This window comes from Nomascus leucogenys, chromosome 22a (assembly GCF_006542625.1).
Source record: "Nomascus leucogenys isolate Asia chromosome 22a, Asia_NLE_v1, whole genome shotgun sequence".
NCBI classification, from domain to species: domain Eukaryota; kingdom Metazoa; phylum Chordata; class Mammalia; order Primates; family Hylobatidae; genus Nomascus; species Nomascus leucogenys.
In genome coordinates this window covers 130,214,158-130,236,868 of record NC_044402.1, presented here as the reverse complement: position 1 = coordinate 130,236,868, position 22,711 = coordinate 130,214,158, and the positions used below count along the sequence as shown (strand labels likewise).

General features: G+C 41.8%; 1 protein-coding gene across 1 annotated transcript in view; it reads left to right on the top strand.

Moving 5' to 3' along the window:
* Nucleotides 1–22,711, top strand: part of DNER (delta/notch like EGF repeat containing) — a 355,032-nt gene that overhangs the window by 143,877 nt on the left and 188,444 nt on the right. The window contains exon 5 of the mRNA XM_030803026.1: nucleotides 20,338–20,483. Coding sequence (XP_030658886.1) covers nucleotides 20,338–20,483 — 146 coding nt within the window. The remainder of the gene's footprint in view (nucleotides 1–20,337; nucleotides 20,484–22,711) is intronic.

Sequence of the window (22,711 nt, the reverse complement as noted above, 5' to 3'; positions counted from 1 at the left end):
CGATACGTGTATTTTATAAATCATTTCCTTTAGAATATTAAAGTGTGATTGACTCCTATAAATAAGCCTGAATCCAAAGCCTGCATTTCCTACTGCGGAGTCAGGTCTCTCTGCTATGCTGCAGGCAACCCTTACCAAGGCAGGGTATGACACTAGAAATGGAAACTAGAAGCTGGGCACAATGGCACGCACCAGCAGTGCCAGCTACTGAGGAGGTTGAGGTGGGAAGATTGCTTAAGCCCAGGAGTTCAAGTCCAGCTTGGGCAACATAGTGAGACATCATCTCTAGAAAAATTAAAACAATAAAAAATAATAAAATGAAAGCAGGGGCCTCTTGGAACACAGCTTAAAAACCAAAAAAGAAATGGAAACTAGAAAAGCATGAGATCTACTTGATATGCTTGATGATTTTTTCTTTCTTTGGAATAGGAACAAAGGTTCATTTTTGTTTCGTTTTGTTTTCAGACATCTGTCTTTTATGCTGCGATCCCTGTTAGATATTCTAATAGTGAATGTGGTCTGTTCACACTCAGATTGGGAATTTGGACAGTAAAGATTGTAAGGGAGAGGGATTGAATTTTTAATTTGCTGCGTTGACTATTACAGAAAGAATTGATGATCAGATAGCGGTGCAAGACGTTTGTAGAGACTGAAGCATAAATAAAATCTGTTCTGGACAGATAAGGGAGACTCTTTTCAGCCTATTGAGCTGATAGTCACATTGAGTTACAGAATTTAATTTCAGGACAGAGCTGATTGGGAACAGGGACAATCATTAATTCATTATTTCTTGGCAAACCCTCAAAGCAGGATCGGTGGCGTTGTTCATGGTCTGCAGCAAGGCACGGTTTAGAATGAGGCCTTCTACCTGAATTGGCTTGGGGCTCTGTGCTCAGGATATGTAATCCTGGTTAAGGTTGAAGTTACTTTGCTCCATGGTCAGAGCTGTTTTTGGTGACTGCCTGCACTGAAGCCATTAGCCAGTTGGTTCTCATCACTACCAGCTTTCTTTTCTGGGTTCCTTGTTTCTCTCTGCCACTTTGTCTCTCTTGTGTGCTCATATTTGCCATCACCGCAGTCAGCTCACTTACACTCTTGTATTTGTGTGTTCACATATTCCTCCTTCCCTTTCAAAATGTTTTCTGAGTGCCTACTGTGCACTAGGCACCTGCTTGGAGCTGGTGATAGAGCAATGAACAAATCAGACAAAAGTCTCTGCTCTCATTAATCATAGGTTTTAGTAGGGTGCAGAATAAATAGAAAATTACAACTGTGATCAGCACAGTGTGCTATGACTGTAGTCGATAATAAAAATATAACATAACCTTGTGGAGGAGGGTTTACTCCCTTGGAGAAGGACCATTAGGCTGAGATATTAACTAGGCAATGGGGAAAACCCCTTGCAGGCAGAAGGTTGGAACTGCATGTGCAAAAGCCCTGTTGTTGGAGGGAGTGCATAATATTAGAGGAACTGCAACAAAGCATGAGGCTGGAGCTTGGAGAGTAAGGAGAAAGGTGGTGGAGATGTGGTGAAGAGGTAGTCTGGGTCAGACATGTTGGGCTGTGGAGGCCATGATAGGATCCTAGTGACAATGAGGAGACATTGAAGGGAAGGTTGAAAAACACATTTATCCTGGTGTAGGATCCCTGTGAAAATATATGCATTTTAATTTTGCCAAAAAAGAAGTCATCCCTAAGTCAATAGCTTCCATACCTGGCCAACAGGCATCTGGGGGAGCAGGTAAACCCGCAGGTGTCTTGGAGCCTAAGTTACAACTGATTAAATAAACTCTTTAGGCAATTATGAATCACTGCAGATTCTAGGTATTTGTGAGCCTGATGGGAGAGAGGCTGGGTGCCGAAGACCTTTCTGGAGCTCCAGCAAGTGGACAAATAAGGAAGACTGCCTGAGAGCTTCTTGAGGCCTGAGGCTGAGCGTATGACAGCACCTGTGATACAAATGCTAGTATGAACTAGAAATAACCCAGGCTGAGTCAGAGTCAACCTTCCCATATATCTACAGTTTTTCTTCTCTCAAATCATGGTGCACCACTGGGGCTTCATTGCAATACATTGGTTAGTTCTGTTTTTAGTACAATAAATACATGCACTGAAAAATAAAGTTGTTATGCATAATTTAAGAAGCAAATGCAACCCAAATTAGAAATCTCATCGAATGCTTGAAAATTCAGGTAATTTCTTTCATATGACCTTGACCACTTCAACTTGGGATTTTAAATCAATGTGGAGCAAAGAGCTGTATTAGAACAAAGACAATTGAAAGATCATGTTCACAATGCTTGCAACAGCCAGGCAGGTAAACATGTCAATCAACAGCTTTTCACATTAGCTCATCTGAAGACCTGATTCCCGGACTCCCTAACGTTTATGAAGTCATCTGCAGCCCAATTAGCTATGTTTAGAATCTCCCATTGCCTCTCACATCAACACAGAGAAGTGATTAATATTTCTGCATTCATAGTAATGCCATTAATCGGGAGGCATTCATTGAGTATTAATGACAAGATGTGGTGGGTGATTGGATGTGAGTGCTACAGTAATTTAAAATTGATTTACTAGTATTTGATAAGTTGAAACTGTACTAGTGGGAGATAAAGTGATACAATTTGAACTGATTATGAAAAGGTGATCAAATAGACATTGAAAAAGAGATTAAATAAAAAATTTTAATTGTATATTCTGTGCAAGCCAACAAAATTTCAAAGGAAAGTGCAAATTAATTTTCATGTTCTACCAATGGGTATTCAGAAACTGGCATTTTAAAAAGGTGTCCTATTATGATGTGGTTCTTACAGGCAATAAGAAAATATTTTTGCTAATTGGAGATTACTTAATGTGAGAAATAGGCACATGGGGAGATTTGACAGCTCTACTTGTAAATTTTGCTTCAAAAAAGGATTTTATAATTTGAATATTTTTATACCATTATGCCAACCAATCTGTCTTGTATTAGTTTCTGGTTATACTTTTTTAAGAAAGTCTTTCAAATCCTATGAATTGTAGCCATATCTTGTTTATTCACATATTTTTTACAACTTTAAGTAATGCTTAGAGCCTAGGCTTTTTAATGGAGAGACGGGGCATGAATTATTCAAAATGGCAGATAGTAAAAGTCATTTACTTGCATTTGAATGTATGGTATACTTTTATCTGGACATTATTTAAAAATTCTAGCAATAATTTTTAAAGAGTAGCAATCATTGAAACAAATTCCATTTCATAGGTTTGACTTGAGAAGGGCTTAGAGGACTCTCTGAATGACCTCCAAGCTTTCATCCTGGCATTGCTGTTTTCTCAGGGAACAAACTTTTCCAGAGCCTCTTCCTCAGACTTGTAACAATTCTAAGTTCCACTTAGGACCTGCCATAGATTGAGCGTTTATGTCCTCCCCAAATTCATATGTTGAAATCCTATCACCCAATATGAGGAGTATTTGCAGCTGGGGCTTTTGAGAGGTGATGAGGTCACATGGGCAGAGACCTCATTAATAGGATTAGTGTCCTTATGAAAGAGACCCCAGAGAGCTTCCTCACTTCTCCTGCCATGTGAGGATACAGTGAGAAGATGACCATCTGTGAGCCAGGAACGGGCCCTCAGCGGACACTCAATCTACTTGTACTTCCCAGCCTCTAGATCTGTGAGCAATAAATTTCCTTTGTTTTAAAGCCATCAGTCTATGGTCATTCACTACAGCCACCCAAACGCAATAAGCCAGGATTCCATTTAAAATACATGTTGGTTGCTTATGTTGCTGGTGGTGATGATGATGATGATGGTGATGGGGTGATGATGTTGATGATGATGGGGATGGGGTGAGGAGGATGATGATGATGGTGGTGGGGTGATGATGTTGATGATGATGGTGATGGGATGAGGAGGAGGATGATGATGGTGATGGGGTGATGATGATGATGGTGATGGGGTGAGGATGATGATGATGATGATGGTGATGGGGTGATGATGTTGATGATGATGGTGATGGGGTGATGATGTTGATGATGATGGTGATGGAGTGATGATGTTGATGATGATGGTGATGGGGTGATGATGATGATGGTGATGAGGTGAGGATGATGATGATGATGGTGATGGGGTGAGGATGATGATGGTGATGGGGTAAGGATGATGATGATGGTGATGGGGTAAGGATGATGATGATGGTGATGGGGTGAGGATGATGATGATGGTGACGGGGTGAGGATGATGATGGTGATGGGGTGAGGAGGATGATGATGGTGATGGGGTGAGGAGGATGATGATGGTGATGGGGTGATGATGATGATGGTGATGGGGTGATGATGATGATGGTGATGGGGTGAGGATGATGATGATGATGGTGATGGGGTGATGACGATGATGGTGACGGGGTGAGGAAGATGATGATGGGGTGAGGGTGATGATGATGGTGATGGGGTGATGATGTTGATGATGATGGTGATGGGGTGAGGGTGATGATGATGGTGATGGGGTGAGGAGGATGATGATGGTGGTGGGGTGAGGATGTTGATGATGATGGTGATGGGATAAGGGTGATGATGATGTTGATGATGATTTATAGTGTCCTTACATAATGCTTGCACTTTCCTAAAAACTATTCTGATATTAAGACCTTTAATCATAACAACCACCCCAGGAAATAGTTAGTGCTATTATTTTTATTTTAGAAAGAAGGAATCCAGGACATGAAGGGTATAACTAACTCTTTCAAAGTCACAGAGCTGGTGAGAACTCAGGCCATCTGGTGGCAGAGCCTGGTGTAATCTTTCCACTACCCTTGTGTCAGCACAGGAGCCTGGCATCTCATTTAAATGTTCATAGTAAAGCCACTAATCAGGAAGCATTCATTTGGAATTAATGAATGGATATTATGGGCAATTACCACTTACGTAATGTGAAACGTACTCTATACAGAATACATAAAGTGTTAAAAATCAAATTATAGAATATACATGTTTATATGCATATTTCATATATCCCTATTTAATCAGAAGAACGATATTAGATACTTTTGCTAAGTTGATGTTCCCACTCCTCCCTATTCAATATAAAGTGAGCCACCTTGATGACTACTCAGCTTTGTCACTACAAAGGAAGAAGACAGAGAAGGGGATGTGATGGAGTTAGTATTTTGTGTTTATGACTCTAAGTAGTAGCTAAATGGTGATTCTTTCTGGGCCAGGTGGCAGAGGTGGTGGGATGTGGCCCAGGAGGAGTTTTGTGTGATTTATTTACAGGCCTGTATTGTTTAGGGAACAGGATAAGCTGTTGTAATAGAGAGACCTTAAATACAGTGGCTTAAACAAGATACAAGTTAATTTCTCCCTACTGTTACCATCAAGAGGTAGTTCGTCTAGGACTGATAGAGTACATTTGTGTGCTCTCAACACACAGGTTCCATCTCTGGATGCAAGCTGGCTGTCCAAGCTGTCACAGTCACATTGGTATTTTAGCCAATAGAAAGGGTGCGTGCTCGGTCCTTGTAAATGTACAATACGGTATTGCTGTACTTTGTCTCGCTGGTCACAGAGGAGAAATATACTCTAGCTGCGTGGCCCAGTTCACAGCAAAAACTCTACATTCCATTATTATAGGCATGTGAGGAGAATAGATATCAGTGGGCAATTAGCAGTTATTCCCACTGTTCGAATACTCAACTAGGACAAATGATTTGACTTAGGACACATAACTTAGTCTAATATTAATGGAGAGAGGAGTGTGGTAGGGTGAATCTTGAAAAAATATTAAGCATAAATATAGCAGTGTGGCTAATAACACTTTACTGTGGGAATAGAAATTTCTTTCGGAAAAGTGTAGAATGTCAGTCTAAGAAGGACTCTCAAGATAATTTTTTTTTTGTTCGCTCTTTAAGCCTGTATTTTGATATTAAATAAATTTTAGAGTTTTCTCTGCAGGATGAATAGACAGTGTACCTGAGATGTTTACAAAGTAGGAAGGTAGTTGTTAAGGATTGCTATATGTGACAGTAAGGTTTGTGGAGAATAAGTCAATCTATCTTCAGGTGATAGCAAGTTGATTGTATGTTTGCTAGGATATCATCACATTATCTTTACAGTTTTTTCCCTAGAGCAAATGATATTACTTAATATGTAATTTTCATAGTCATTTGGCTAGGCATAATGTACCTGATGGTTTACATAAGTGACAAACGTAAAAATATTTGGACCATTTCTGGGATGTACTGTTGTGTCTTCTAATTTGGAAAGCATTTTTTGGCCATACCTTACTTAGGAACCCAGAGAAAATGAGAGATTCTGTATGGGTGAATTTTCCAAAAAGCAGTTTGCTCTTTTAAGCATCTAAACTTGCCTTACAAGCAAGCAAGAAAACCACAAGTAACCTTTAGATGGAAATTTTTAAAAGTCTTTTTACAAAAGGCGAAAAGACTCTACATGAAATCCTGGGATAGTTGGTGTGACCAGGCAAGTGACATTCTTCAGTGATGGAGGCATAATTGTGATAGTCCATGGGTGTGGTGACACCATTTTAAATGCTTATTTAATGCCCCCCCCCCTCCCCCGCTGCCTTTACCTCGTGGTTTGGACTGCGTTCTGCTTAGGTGTAATGGAAGGACAGCTGAGTCCACACAGCTGAGGTATGTTAGTAAGCCTCGTGTAATCATTGCCACCCTGGACTGGGTCCTGGCTCAAGTTTGCTCTCAGCATCAAGCAATTTTTGCACCTGGCCTGACATTGTCAAGAGATGATTTATTTCTCCAGTTTTGTTTCCCAGCCCACAAGTATTGAGTCACAAATCTAGGGGGATCCTGACCGGCTTATTAGCTTTGCACTAACCTTATCCCACCTTCCGAAAGAGTTGGCACAGGTGTGCTGTTTCACCCCTGCCTCTGAGGGGTGAGATGCGGGATTGCGGGTGTTTATCTTCCCCACACCTGAGTTAATGCAAAATCCCTGGGTCTCCATCTAGGGATGGAATCTGTGATATTGCAAACCTTTCATGCCTATCTGGTGCCAGCCATGGGACTTTGTGGACTGTGAACCATTTTTATAGGTTATTGGTTTGTGCCAAATGACTTGTGGAGTCTTAATAGGAAAACTTGGCACAGTCTGTTTCCAACACCTACTGCTCAAATATTTATGGTCAGAATTTCTATTTTCCACTTATGCTTTCCCTTTAACAGGAAAGAAAATTGTCTTTAGCCAAATGACTGAAGTGAGAAAAGCAAATCCCATTTGCTATTAATCCCAATGAGGTGTTAACTACAAAGTCCATTTAAGACTCTTTAGTGTTAATATTAAGCGAGACAAGCAGTAAAACAAACAGTTAATGGCCTGAAGCCCAGGATTTTCTGCTTCCACTGATGCTTGACCACTCCATTCCAGAGATAATAACTGGAACTCCATTCCAGAGATAATAACTGGTTGTCCTCAGCTTTGCATTTGCACCAAGGGAGGTGAGCTTGGCAAAGTCTTGGTTTTAAAAGGGCTGTAACGATGGCAGAACATTTCATTGCCATCCTAATGAGCACAGCTTGGAGTTGTGGGCAAGAGCAGAGTAAGTGCATTTATTTTTGTGTTGGGAGAGTAGGGAAGGAGGGGAGTGGAAATGGAAGGAGAGAGAAGGAAACCCAACTTTTATTTGCCATCATAACCAGTTACTCGAGGGTGTTAACAGATCCCTGGATAATCTTTGGAGAAAGTTCTCCTTCATTACGGTTTTAAACTCATTAGGGAAATCTCCCAGTTGTGTAGCAAATAGAAGTGAGCCTCTCAAGTCCAGCACTGTCGTTTTTCCTCCTCCCTCCTTCCTTCCCTTTCTTCTTTTTTTCTCCAGCATCTAAATGTTGAGTTGAGTTGCGTAGAGTCCTTGAGACTTTCTTTCTTCTGGTAGACCAAAGTCTCCCTCTTCCATGCTAACGTTGCCAAAGGTCTGACCTCCTGAAGCTGTTTATGTTCTTCAGGTCACAGAGATCTTATCTTTCCTTATAACTCTGCTTTGGGAAAATAATGAAGATATTTATGTTTCAGTTGATTTTTCTAGTATGACGATGGTCTGATATCTATGCCAAACTGATTATATTATGACTGTCAGGCTGTAGAGCTTGGTTCTGGGCCTTGTCACCCTCTATTCTCTCCCTAAGTACACTTTCCCTGTCCCAATGGTTTTAATACCATCCATATTCAGATGAGTCCAAAACTGCAATCTTCAGCTGTGATGTTTCTAACTACCTATGTTCTACATTCAACCACCAACTTGATTGCTCCCTTTGGGGGTCTCATCAGCATCCCAAATTTAGTGTGCTAACGATGGAAATCTTGATTCACTTGCCTACCACCACACCCCCACAAAGTTGCTTAAACTGTCTATGTGTAATTTCTTCCCTTCCCTCATACCTCACATCCAATCTATATGAAAATCTTGTTTGTTCTTTGAGTTGTGGTCTTTGAAAATGCACCAGTCGTGTGTTATTCCCCTGCTTAAAACTCTTCAATGGATTCCCATGGTGCTTGGCAAGGAATCCACATCTTTACTAAGGTTCATGAGACCGGTTGTGATCTGGCTCCTCCTGCTTCTCTGCCTCAGCTAAGACACTGGTGACTGCAGCTCTGTCTGACACACTGACCTCCCCAGCTTTTCTTGCTGGCTCATTTTCACTTTCAGGGCTCAACCTAAATGCTACCTCCTACCTAGACCTCGGCAAACATCTGCTGAATGTTGAATGAATGGACTCAGCTCTCCCTCCATCCTACACTGCTCTCCCTCCCACCCTATCCTGCAGCCCAGTCCTTACATGGACTCATGATCTGTCCATTTAGGGTGCTTCTATATTTCAGCCTCATAATTGGAATCACAGACTTAGACTGTACACAGCTATGATTTAAGCAAATGTTTATTTGTGAAAACTTTGAAATAACTCTAATTTTACATTTTTTTGTGGGTTGCAGTGAGGAATATAAGGTTATAAAAATCAGATGATGATAGAATGCCTTTTTATAACAAAAGGTATAAGAACCCTTGAAATTTTTGACAGAAAGCCTTTATTTTCTCTTTTTTAAAACTTATATTTGAAGTTCAGGGGTACAAGTGCATGTTTGTTGCATAGATAAACTTGGGTCATGGGATCTATTGTACAGATTACTTTATCATCCAGGTATGAAGCGTCGTACTCATTAGTTATTTTTCCTGATCCTCTCTCTCCTCCTACCCTCCACCCTCCAAAAGGCACCAGTGTGTGTTGTTCCCCTCTGTGTGTCCATGTGTTCCCATCATTTTGCTCCCACTTATAAGTGAGGACATGCAGTATTTGGTTTTCTGTTCTTGTGTTAGTTTGCTAAGGCTAATTGCCTCCAGCTCCATCCATGTCCCTGCAAAGGACATGATCTCATTCTTTTTTTATGGCTGCATAGTATTCCATGGTGTATATGTACCACATTTTCTTTATCCAGTTTATCATTGATGGGCATTTAGGCTGATTCCATGTCTTTGCTATTGTGAATAGTGCTGCAATGAATGTACACAGGCAGGTGTCTTTATAATAGAATAATTTATATTTCTTTGGGTATATACCCAGCAGTGGATTGCTGAATCAAATGGTATTTCTGTCTTCAGGTCTTCGAGGAATTGCCACACTGTCTTCCAAAATAAGCCTTCATTTTCTTTCCTCCATTTTGACTTTGTTTCTGTGTATTAGTTTCCTTTTTTTTCTTTTGTCTCCCTCAGTATCTATCTTATGGTTTGGTTTTCTTTTCCCATCACACTGCTTAGTCTTTCTTCTCTTTTACTCTCTCTTTTTCTGTCTTTTCTTCTTTCTTTTATAAATCTCTTATTTCTATTTCTCTTTCTTGCTTGTAATTCACAGCAGGCTTTATTGGGACACCTTCATTGCCTCCTATGCGGCACCAGTTCTTCAGCCTAAAAAGACCATGGGAATGCAGGTGTTGACAAAAGCCCATTCCCCATTCTCAAACAGCTTTGTAAATGCATCCAGGCTGTCATTCACACTGCTACTTTTCCAGTTTTTGTCTCCGATCAGTTGGCCTGTGGATCTTAGAATTCTGAGTATGAAGACAAGCCTTTCTATACAGACCTCTGTGCAGCAGCAACTATGCTGTGTACATTGACTTCCTACCATTAAGGAAGAGAAAAAGTGAGCATGTGCTCTGCATTTCTTATAAAGTGTGTTGGAAGTGTCTATCAGTTTGAGTGCTGTGTCAAAGAACTCACACTGGCTTTTCAACAGCTCTCAAATGATCACTCTTTTATAAAGCCCCAAAGAACTTCCTTCTTTTCAATGAATTCTATTTCATTTCAGATTCTTCCTGCTGCCCCTTTGTAAGGGGCACAGTTCCTGCTTTTGGCATGTGGAATTTCCTGAGGGCTACTTTGCTTCTGACCCAGCTGCAGTTTGATGAAAGTTAAACCGGACAGTATTGCTTTTCATTATGAGGAAATACAGGCATTTCCCCCTAGATGTGATCGAAGGGAGAGAGAAACAACTAACCGAAATGACATTTTTACCTGGAAGGAGCCCCCAGCCACTGTTCTTACTGTGTGAACAGCACATTGCTGCAAATAACATGCTTGTCCTGTTGATCCACTTTAGGGTATTAGGTAAAATAATTAGGAGTTACGTGGTAAAGTGTGACACACTGTTGCAAAGACGGATTTCTGTAATCATCTATTAACAGATTTTAGGACCAAAATACAGTCTTAATAAGCAAATAAAGCTAATATAGAAACTGTTTTCAGAGTTGTCTCTAAGAACTTCAGAGACTTATGATGAACTTGTGTATATCAATTTTGTCTAAATATCATCTCATCACCTAGATTTCAAAAATAGGTAAGTAATATATGCTAATTTTAGATGTGCATAAGGTTGCCTTTAATTCAAGGTGATTTTTACTTTAATCATTATACGCATCACTCGTGTGACTTAGATTAGTTTTTGTACCAGACCAGTGGTTCTTAACTGGAAGCACACATCAGAATTACTTAGAGCGTTTTTCACAAAAACATGCCTGCCAGGGACCCATCCAAGACTACGGATTCTGACTCACTTATTTTGGAGCCTGGAAATACAGACTTTGAAAAAGCTCCTGCAAACTTTCGAAGCTACTAGTTTCAACACTAGTTAAGAACTGCTACTTTTGCCTGAAAGTTTGGAGTGGCAGAAATCAGCCTTGGATTTTACAGTGGTGTCTCATTGGTGGCTGCGAGTTCAGTAAGTGTTCATCAAGGAAATGGAAGCAAATTATCTAGAAAACCATGCCTTGTATATTTTTAACTACACATTCATTTGCATTATTGCTGGCTAAGTATAACAGTTAAATAGGACTTTAAAACTAATCATTGGACGAAAGCCTTGTCTATAACATTTTAGACCATTATGTGGTCTAAATGCTTAGTGAGTAGACAGAGATGATATAGATCTTAATAAATAATTGAATGTGAAACTAGAGAACAAAGCAAAGGTATGAAAAATACTTTTATAATAACTGATGTCTGATTTTATCTTTATTATTTTATGTGTAAAAGTGTTACTTGGAATAAGAACTGGTAGCATGCCAACATTCTAGCAGGCTCATTTCTCTATCAAAGGTAATCACCAGTTGGTAAGCAATTTTTTTTTTTTAGTAAACTGGAATTTGTACATCCAAATGATTGCTGTTCTTCAAAGTGGACATATTGGATGATAAGACATTCTAAAAACTCCTATTTGGGAATTGTCTTTGCTGCTTTGGCTATTAATGTACCTGTATCTTGACTCCCTACTCACCACTTCTCTAAGACTTGTCCCTTGCCATCAAGGAAGCTTCAGTAAAGGTGATATAAGAAGCCACCCAAGATACGAAATGATCAGGAACAGGTACATGATGTTTTATGCCTGAGCACAGATGGACATGGTAGAGCTCAGAGTAGGCTAGAATATGGAGGAAAAGCTCATGATTAAGGTGGGCTCTGGGCTGGATCTCAATGGCTGTAAGACTGGAAGAAGGAGGAGTATTCCAGACAAAGGGGGCATTGTGGAAATGTTTACAGAGCTGGGGTGAGCAAGATGTGTAAAGGCGGCTGGGAGGTGTAAGTTGTCTGCATGGTTCAGGGCCATGAAGGAGGAAGTAGAAAGCACTACAGAAGAGGCACTTTTGCCTAAATCATTAATTTCCTTACTTCCCAAAGCCAATTTAAATAAACTTTTCAGTAAGGAATCTTAGGAAGAAGGCAGCTAGTTCTCTTTGGACATAAAATACCACTCTGCGTCAGACCTGTGGTGCCTGTGTTTACTGAGACACCAAGAGACATTTGTCTCCTAATGCCCTACTTGAAGTTGAGGAATGTCTCCACTCACTCTGACTTTTATTAATCTCCTATCATGACCTTGCTGCCCGTGAATTTCCTTCCTTCCCTTTCTCTCTTTCCTTCCTTCCTTCCTTCCTTCCTTCCTTCCTTCCTTCCTTCCTTCCTTCCTTCCTTCCTTCCTTCCTTCCTTCTTCCTTTCTTTCCTTTCTCTTCCTTTTCTCCCTTCCCTTCCCTTTTCTTTTCCTTTCTCAGAGTGTCACTCTGTCACCTAGGCTGGAGGGCAGTGGCACAATCAAATCTCACTGCAGTCTCCCCTTCTTGTGCTCAAGTAATCCTCTTGAGTAGCTGGGGCTGCAGGTGTGTGTGCCACCACACCCGACTAATTTTTATTATTTATTTTTTTGAGATAGAGTCTTACTCCATCACGCAGGCTGGAGTGAAGTGGCATGATCTCAGCTCACTGCAACCACCTCCCGAGTTCAAGCGATTCTTGTGCCTGTGCCTCCCAAATAGCTGGAATTACAGGCACATGCCATGATGCCCTGCTAATTTTTGTATTTTTAGTAGAGATGGAGTTTCACCATGTTGGCCAGGCTGGTCTCGAACTCCTGCCCTCAAGTGATCTGCCCACCTCGGACTCCCAAAGTGCTAGGATTATAGGCGTGAGCCATCATGCCTGGCCATTGTAAAATTTTTTTATAGGGACGAGGTTTCACTATGTTGTCCAGGCTGGTCTTGAACTCCTAAGCTCAAGTGATCCTCCAGTCTCAGCATCCCAAAGTGCTGGGACTACAGGTGTGAGCCACCATGCCTGGCTGAATTGAACTTCATACTGCTTTTTTGAATCCATCTTCTGCCTGTTAAAAACATTCCTGGCATTGATGTAGGACTTTGCAGATATTCTGTCTCCAGATGCTCCCTGGGACATTAAGTGCAGGGTGACTATATTGTCCCGTTGCCTGGGAGAGTCTCACTTTATGCCTGTGTCCAGGCATAATTATAAAAAGTTGTATTTTGAAAGTCATCTTAGTTTTGAAGATAAATCCTATGGTCAGCATACTTGGGTTATTATTCCTACTTAACACATTTCCAGCACATTGTCTCAGCACCTTTTATGAGTAATGCAGGAATGTTTCTCCTAGATAATTAAGGTGTTGATTATACGTTGTTCGTTTACATTCCGGGCTGGCTAAAGTCATAGCCATGTCTTCCTCTGTCTCAAGGAGAATCAGGGTAAATGTTGTTTCCCAAAGCCTCAGTGATGGGATTTGAGGGATCCCACAGGCCTGAGACAAACCCTAGACAATTATGAATAGAGCTGTTATCGTTGGCAGTTTTCTATTTTCTCAACAGTACAGGGCGCACAGGAGAAACTGGCATACACAGTAGAGATTGAAGTATGGAGGAAGCTGCGGCTTTTCACAAGGTGTTTGCCTGGGGGACCTAGGCCACTTGGGAACCCACCTGCACTGGCATGGCAGCCAACATGGGCAGGCCGGACATGTCAGGTTCTCACTTGGCATGGTTACTCGGGATCTTCCTTGATGGGTTCCCTTAACCAATTGGTTTGTTCCATTTTGGGTCTTATCCCTGTCCTTTGTCTTGTCCCCACTGCTCCCCTGTGTTCCTCTGCCTAACACTCAGGAGATGACATCTTCGCAGGGCTTCCTTCTCTCTATGTATGAGTGCCTCTGATTTCTTGACTTTGAAAAGGAGACACTTCTCTCCTAATTCTGTATAGAATGTGGGGAACTGGCTTAGCTTTAACAAGACTTGACTGAATGCCCAGGAAATACACAAGTACAACCCAGAGATCAATTGACCACAGCTACTGGAAGCAGTTCTGAGAGCTAAAGGACCTCGTCAGATTTGTGCCAACCCCCTGGCACTGAAGGGATCTCCAGGAATCATTGCACATCAGAATCCCATTCAGAGGGTACAGATTCCTTTTGCTCCTCAATTCAAAGCTTGCTTTATTTTTTGCCCTAGGATGGCCCCCATTTATCATGGTAGATGGTGGGTATCTACTCTCCCTCTCCTCTAGCATGCGATGGCCTGGATGAGCTGAGAGGCCATGTAATCCTGGTGGTTCTTCATGCATTGGTGCATTTCCAAAGCACATGGCCACAGCAATTGATTTCATCCAGGTGGCCTTGTTGCGAGCCCGGGACAATAGCTTTTTATAGTCCTCTGGCCAGATGAAGGAGAAGATGGGGTCTTGCTCCTCTCCTCCCGCAGTCCAGGCCTAGCTTTTTGAAGCTCCAAAGCCACACAAAACAGTATAGGCAGATGATGGTATGGATCCCAATTTAAGAGAACCCCACCTGTATTAGTCAGTTTTCACACTGCTACGAAGACATACCCAAGACTGGGTAATTTGTAAAGGAAAGAGATTTAACTGACTTACAGTTCCACAGGGATTGGGAGGCCTCAGGAAACTTACAATCATAGTGGAGGGGAAGCAAACGTGTCCTTCTTCACATGGTGGCAGCAAGTAGAAGTGCTGAGAAAAAGGGGGAAAAGCCCCTTATAAAACCATCAGATCTCATGAGAACTCGCTCACTATCAGGAGAACAGCATGAGGGTAACCACTTCCATGATTAAATTACCTCCCACTGCATCCCTCCCCCCACACATGGGGCTTATGGGAACAACAATCCACAATGAAATTTGGGTAGGGACACAGCCAAAGCCTAGCACCACTCTCCAGATTTCTTTCATAGGAAGCAAATGGTTCTACAGATTTAATATTGTTAGGCCAAACATTTACCATCTCAGCCTGAAACACCTGCCTGTAGGTTAATTCCATCCTTCAGGACTTCAGGACTGCCTCAAGGACCATGTGCATTTCCCTGAATCCTGGTTGCGAGGTTCACTGGGCTTCCAGAGTGGTCCATCAAGCATGCACTGCCTGTCCCATAAACAGTGCCGCTTTTACCCTAGAAGGTAGAGGCTCTTCACAGCCTTCTGAAAGGTAGTTGTTTGGTTAAAAAATTTTTAAGATCTATTCGCCTCAGTAATCTTCATTGTATGACTGTACTTTACAATTATGTGTATGTATTCCACATACATCTAAATTACATGTTCATAAAATGCACACACACTACATATATTTGTATATACATCCTTATTATTTTATTTATTTATTTAATTAATTAATTTATTTTTTGAGATGGAGTCTCACTCTGTCGCCCGGCTGGAGTGCAGTGGCGCAATCTCCGTTCACTGCAATCTCCGCCTCCCAGGTTCAAGCGATTCTCCTGCCTCAGCCTCCCGAGTAGCTGGGATTACAGGAGCCCGCCACCATGCCTGGTAATTTTTTGTACTTTTAGGAGAGACGGGGTTTCACTATGTTGGCCACTAGTCTTGAACTCCTGACCTCATGTTCCACCCACCTGTGCCTCCCAAAGTGCTGGGATTACAGGCATGAGCCACCACGCCCTTCCTTATTTATGTTTTTTTTTTTTTTTCTTTAAATGGGGTTTCACTCTTGTTGCCCAGGGTGGAGTGGAGTGGCATGATTTTGGCTCACTGCAGCCTCTGCCTCCTGGGTTCAAGTGATTCTCCTGCCTCAGCCTTCCATGTAGCTGGGGTTACAGGTGCTCACCATCACGCCTGGCTAATTTTTATATTTTTAGTAGGGACGGGGTTTCACCATGTCGGCCAGGCTGGTCTTGAACTCCTGCCCTCAGGTGATCCATCTGCCTCTGCCTCCCAAAGTGCTGAGATTACAGGCGTGAGCCACTGTGCCCAGCCTATATATACTTACTTAATGTAGGCACTTCCTTTTAATATTTTTAGAGGCTCAATTTGTTTTCAGAAGGGTTTTTAGTTGTAGATATTTGTGATATCATTTTTATGTCTTTCCCCAAAGATAATAAACAAACAGAAAAGACAAACAGAAATAGCTGAGAAGCCATGAGAGAAGTCTTACATTTACGAAAACTTTTAAAAGAAGTATAAAAAAGGAAAGAATGCAGGAAGTCTGTCCTGACTTTTTAAGCCAAATTTCTCAAAATATCCTTCTCTTTAAAAGTATGAAAAGTGAACCTGACTGTGTCAAGCAATACTTTGAGTAAACCTGTGAAAACAGGCTTTAGGAGTGTGCAACACCTTAGTGTGCAAGCACTTCGACATTGAGAACATTGAAAATATTTGGGAAGTTTTGCTAATTTGTTGTCAATAGAAGCAGCATGTTCTCAAGTGACCATCAGTTAATGAGGTGATGCTAGGTACCACGCAAGCAAGGTGCACCAACGTGGGCTCTGTTTCTATCCAGTTAATTATTACTTTTTAATGCAATATACTTATTTATTTATTGAGACAGAGTCTTACTCCGTCGCCAGGCTGGAGTGCAGTAGCGCAATCTTGGCTCACTGCAACCTCCGCCTCCCAGGTTCAAGTGATTCCCCTGCCTCAGCCTCCCGAGTAGCTGGGACTACAGTCACGCACCACCATGCCTGGCTAATTTTTTTGTATTTCATTAGAGACAGGGTTTCTCCATGTTGGCCAGGATGGTCTCGATCTCCTGACCTCATGATCCGCCTGCCTTGGCCTCCCAAAGTGCTGAGATTACAGGCATGAGCCACTGCGCCCGGCCAATGCAACGTACTTATAAGAACAAATGGTGAGGAAACGTCTAGAGAAGGTGACCACAAAGTCATTTTGGGACTGTGTATTCTAGATTTCAGGATACTAATATTTTCCTAACCTGTCAAAGCCTGTTTGAAGTCGTGATGCCTGAACTACGATAATCTAAATAAAAAATCTGGTTACACAATATTTAAAATATGCATAAAATTGGCTGGGCATGGTGGCTCCTGCCTGTAATCCCAGCACTTTGGGAGGCCGAGGCGGGAGGATCACTTGAGGCCAGGAGTTCGAGAACAGCCTGGCCAACATAGTGAAACCCTGTCTCTACTAAAACTACAAAAATTAGCTGGGTGTGGTGGTGCGTATATGTAATCCCAGCTACTTGGGAGGCTGGGGCACAAGGATTGCTTGAAACTGGGAGGCAGAGGTTGCAGTGAACCAAGATTATGCCGCTGTACTCCAGTCTGGGCCACAGAGTGAGACTTTGTCTCAAAAAAAAAAAAAAAAAGCATAGAAGTATGGAAATGAGTATAAGGTTTCATTGTACACAAGATTTAATAAATGTTTTGCAAAATTTGCTCTATCTATTATTCTTATTCTTATTATTATTATTATTATTATTTTGAAAAAGAGTCTCACTCTGTCACCCAGGCTGGAGTACAGTGGCACGATCTCAGCTCACTGCAACCTCTGCCTCCCAGGTTCAAGCGATTCTTCTGCCTCAGCCTCTCGAGTACCTGGGATTACAGGCGCATGCCAACATGCCTGGCTAATTTTTGTATTTTTAGTAGAGATGGGGGTTTCACCATATTGGCCAGGCTGGTCTTGACCTCCTGACATCATGATCCACGTGCTTCTGCCTCCCAAAGTCCTGGGATTACAGGCATGAGCCACCACGCCCGGCCTATGTTATTAAGAAAGAAATAAAATATTATAGGCTGGATGTGGTGGCTCATGCTTGTAGTCCCAGCACTTTGGGAGGCCAAGACGGGGAGATCACTTGAGGTCAGGAGTTTAAGACCAGTCTGGCCAACATGGTGACACCCCGCCTCAATCCAGAAATTATCCAGGTGTGATGGCAGGTGCCTGTAATCTCAGCTACTTGGCAGGCTGAGGCAAGAGGATCATGTGAACCCGGGAGTCAGAGGTTGCAGTGAGCTGAGATTGTACCACTGCACTCCAGCCTGGGCAACAGAGTGAGACTCTGTCTAAAAATAAAATAAAATAAAACTGTGGAAATGAATATAATTTTTTTTGTACACAAGATTGAATAAGTGTTTTGTGGTATTTGCTCTATGTATTATTAATACATAAATAAAATATTATATAGGTGGTCAGAAGCTCCGTGTCCCTGGCTACCCCTTTTTCCCCCCATCCTTTTCCTGAGTTTGATGTGTTTCTTTCCATGCATCTTAGTATACTTTTACTGTATGTATACATGTGGGTAACTGCGTTTCTTAATGCTTCATAGATTTCAATATTTATATAAGTATAAATAACGTTGAGAAAAAAGCAGTTTGCCAAAAGAATTCTTCATATATTCTGACAGCTAAGCATTTGCTGGTTTTATGCATTATAAATTTCATTTTCAAGCCTGTGTCCTGTCTACTGTCTTTTTTTATGGTAGCTATGTACATATAATTTAAAGTTGGGTAAAGTTAAGTTGATTATTCTTTGTGGTTATTATTTTGCACCTTGTTTAATAAATCCCCTATCTTTAGATCAATGAAATGGCCCCCTATATTTTCCACTTGAAGTTTTAAAGGTTTTTTTGTTTGTTTATTTTTTATATTTTTTTATTATACTTTAAGTTGTGGGTTACATGTGCAGAACGTGCAGTTTTGTTACATAGGTATACACATGCCCTGGTGGTTTGCTGCACCCATCAACCCACCACCTACATTAGGTATTTCTCCTAATGCTATCCCTCCCCTAGTCCCCTCCACCCCTGACAGGCCCCAGTGTGTGCTGTTCCCCTCCCTGTGTCCAGGTGTCCTCATTTTTCAACCCTCACCTATAAATGAGAACATGTGGTGTTTGGTTTTCTGATCTTGTGATAGTTTGCTGAGAATGATGGTTTCCAGCTTCATCCATGTCCCTGCAAAGGACATGAACTCATCCTTTTTTATGGCTGCATAGTATTCCATGGTGTATATGTGCCACATTTTCTTAATCCATTCTATCATTGATGGACATTTGGTTTGGTTCCAAGTCTTTGCTATTGTGAATAGTGCCACTTTAAAGGTTTTTAGTTCGCATTTAGCTCTTTAAACCATCTAGATTTACTTTTGTATAGTGTGAGGTGTGAGGGATCCAAACATACTCTTTTTCCTGATAATAGAACTCATTTCAGTTGCCCTAGAATCAATTCTTTTCTCTCTCTTTTCCCAGCTGACTCCTAGTAGTCCCCTTGGTCTTACAAATCTTTTGTTGAAGACTATCTATGAATGTGGCTTTGTAATGATGAGGCTTTTTAACTTTTACTCTTGACAGAGCTGAGGAAACTTTTTAAAATCATATTCATTAATTTCAATATTTTGTTTTAAAATTAAAAATTAGATACAAATGAATGTTCATATTAGAAAAAAATGCTCCCTTAGTGAAAATAATTTAATCATTGATGCAAAAATACTTAAAATATTTATTTCTCCTTTCCAGTTAGAGGCTATATTTATTCATCAATTTATTCCATATTTATTGCTACCGACTATGTATGAATAGCTGCTCTAGGACATAAAGGTCATTCAATGACAAATACGGTGTGTCAATGATACTGCAATCCATATTAAACTATGATTAGTCCCATTTTATTAGAGGTTAAAACTGTACGGCTTAACTTGATACTGTGGATTCAGATTGGTGATCAAGTAAGATGAATATCTTATCAATTATCAATAAACCCAACAGAGAATGTGTACCCATGCTGCATGCCCACTCCAAGGGGACCGAGACTAGGGCAGGTGATAACTGGGTGGGACCTTTGAGGATTTCCAGCATTTGTGACTCCAAAGTAGCCAGGAGGAGAAGGACTTGGGTAATGCAGGTAAGCTGCTCCCTGGTAGAAGCCTGGGGTTCCAAAGCAGAGACTGAATTCTAAGACGCTAGCACAGGGATGGAATTGAGAGACAAAGAAGCCCTGCGAGGACAAGGGCAGGAGCCAAGCGAAAGGATCTGAGGTGGTCGTTCAAGTGCCTGGTGCTGATTTTGCTTGGCCTTAGGTATTTCTTGTGAGGCTTGGGAGGACCAGCCTGCCCTGAAATCCTGAGGTCTCAGTGGATGGTGGCCATGTGCTTTCTTCCCTTGCCTCACTGCATTTTGTTTTGTCAGACTTGAGTGCTGCCTACACTAAATTCATAGTCCTGTAGAAAGGCTGTTGGTAAAGCTTTCAACACACTGCCTTTAAAGAGGAGACACTTGACTATTTCATTTTGCCTCATTTCCTTTTAGGTTTTGTGAATGATTCTGTGACTAAGTCTATTGTGGCTTTGCGCTTAACTCTGGTGGTGAAGGTCAGCACCTGCGTGCCGGGGGAGAGTCACGCAAATGACTTGGAGTGTTCAGGAAAAGGAAAATGCACCACGAAACCGTCAGAGGTAAGGGGATGCCTGGTAGCTTGTAAATACACATATTTACATGAATATTTACCTGAATAAATACATAAGTATGTACGTGTTCTTACCCCTTTCGTCCTTGCTCTATCTATCTGTCTGTCTGTCTATCTATCTATCTATCTATCTCAAGCCAAGTTGATATATACATTCTTTTTGTTTTTGAGATGGGGTCTCGCTCTATTGCCCAGGCTGGAGTGCAGCGGTGTGGTCTTGGCTTACCGTAACCTCTGGCTCCTGGGTTCAAGTGATTCTCCTGTTTCAGCCTCCTGAGTAGCTGGGACCACAGGCACGCACCACCATGCCCTGCTAATTTTTGTATTTTTAGTAGAGATGGGGTTTTGCCATGTTGACCAGGCTGGTCTGGAACTCCTGGCCTCAATACATCCCCCTGCCTTGGCCTCCCACAGTGCTGGGATTACAAGCATGAGCCACTGTGCCTGGCCTGATAGATAAAATTTAACTATTGCAATATACTCTCTGTTTTTCTAATTCCTCATTGCCCCCTTTCAGCCCAATTAAATCCCTTGCTCATAAACTTAAGGGAGTAGTTTTAAAACTGAAATGGTGGTTGGACACAGGACATGAGTATTTAGAGACACCAGGACTGAAGATTTCAGTTTGGGACTCATCTGAATATGAATGGAATTAAAACCACTGGGATGGGGAAAGTGCACTGTATACATTAGCAAGAGTGGAAGGGAAGAAAACAGGTGCATTTGCTAAAGAGGCCCCCAGAATGTACAGCTTCAATTATATGCCAGTAGGCAACATACAGATATTTAAATCTCCATATGATTTTCAAAGTAATTGTAATGCATTTGTGTAGTGATATATCCTCTTGCTTTGGTATAAAGTAGAGATTTTGTGAGAAGTAGCGGTCATTATATCCAGTAGTACAATCAAGAGAAATGGAAGAAACAAAAAGTAAACACAGTTGTTCACTTACCCATTTTGAGGACTGTTGCATGCCAATGTGGTAATTTCCTCCTTAGGCTTCGCATTTCTCTGGCTGTGATAATAGAGTTACAGACATCAGAGAAAAGTAAGAGAATAAACCGAGAAGAGGCATGGATGAGATGACCCATTAACTTTGCTCTTTGTGGAGCCGGCATCAGAAACCCTATGGGAACCCTGAGCCCTGTTCCACTTTTTCTTCAGCAGATGTGGCCAGGGCATGGGGCAAGGCCCGAGTACAGCTTCCTCCTCTGCCTCCTGTTTTCTGTTTCCAGGCAGCAGTTTGGGAGTCAGATGAACAAAGGACCACAGCAGTCATTGAGGTCAAAGTTCATTGGTATAGAACTCTCTTAAAAAATATATATATATTTTGAGACAGAGTCTTGCTGTGTCACTCAGGCTGGAGTGCAGTGGCGTGATCTCGGCTCACTGCAACCTCACCTTCTGGGTTCAAGTGATTCTCCTGCCTCAGCCTCCCAAGTATCTGGGATTACAGGCATATGCCACTATGTCCAGCTAATGTTTGTATTTTTAGTACAGACGGGGTTTCACCATGTTGGCCAGGCTGGTCTCAAACTCCTGACCTCAAGTGATCTGCCTGCCTCAGCCTCCCAAAGTGTTGGGATTATAGGCGTGAGCCACTGCACCTGGCCTAGAGCTTCCTTAAAATATTTTGCAGGTGGACTCCAGGGTCCACTTGAAGACTTCATACCTTACAAGGGGGCCTGTACCATCAGGGGACATCTATTCCCCTCACCATTCGCTACATCCATCTCCAGCACCTTTTCTTTATTTTCCTCTCTAGTTATACACATATTTCTATTGGAGTTAATGTTCAGTGACAGTGGATTCCCAAACCCCAAAAGAGCATGGTTTGTTTGAGATTTTGAGGGTAGCACAGGTAGGTTTTCTTTGGTGATGCCTTCTTGTGGGAACATCAGCACTTTGGGTACTAGTGGACTTTGACAAGTGAGAGGAGGGGGACTGACAGAAGGAATATTGGCAGAAGCTTTCAAGTACTGTTCTTGGCATCTTGGAAAACCTGCAACTTTCCTGTTAGCTGTAATATTGCAGCTGCTTAAATATAGCATTTTCCGGCCAGGTGCAGTGGCTCACGCCTGTAATCCCAGCACTTTGGGAGGCTGAAGCTGGTGGATCACCTGAGGTTAGTAGTTCGAGACCAGCCTGGCCAACATGGTGAAACCCTGTCTCTACTAAAAATACAAAAAATTAGCCGGGCATGGTGGTGGGCACCT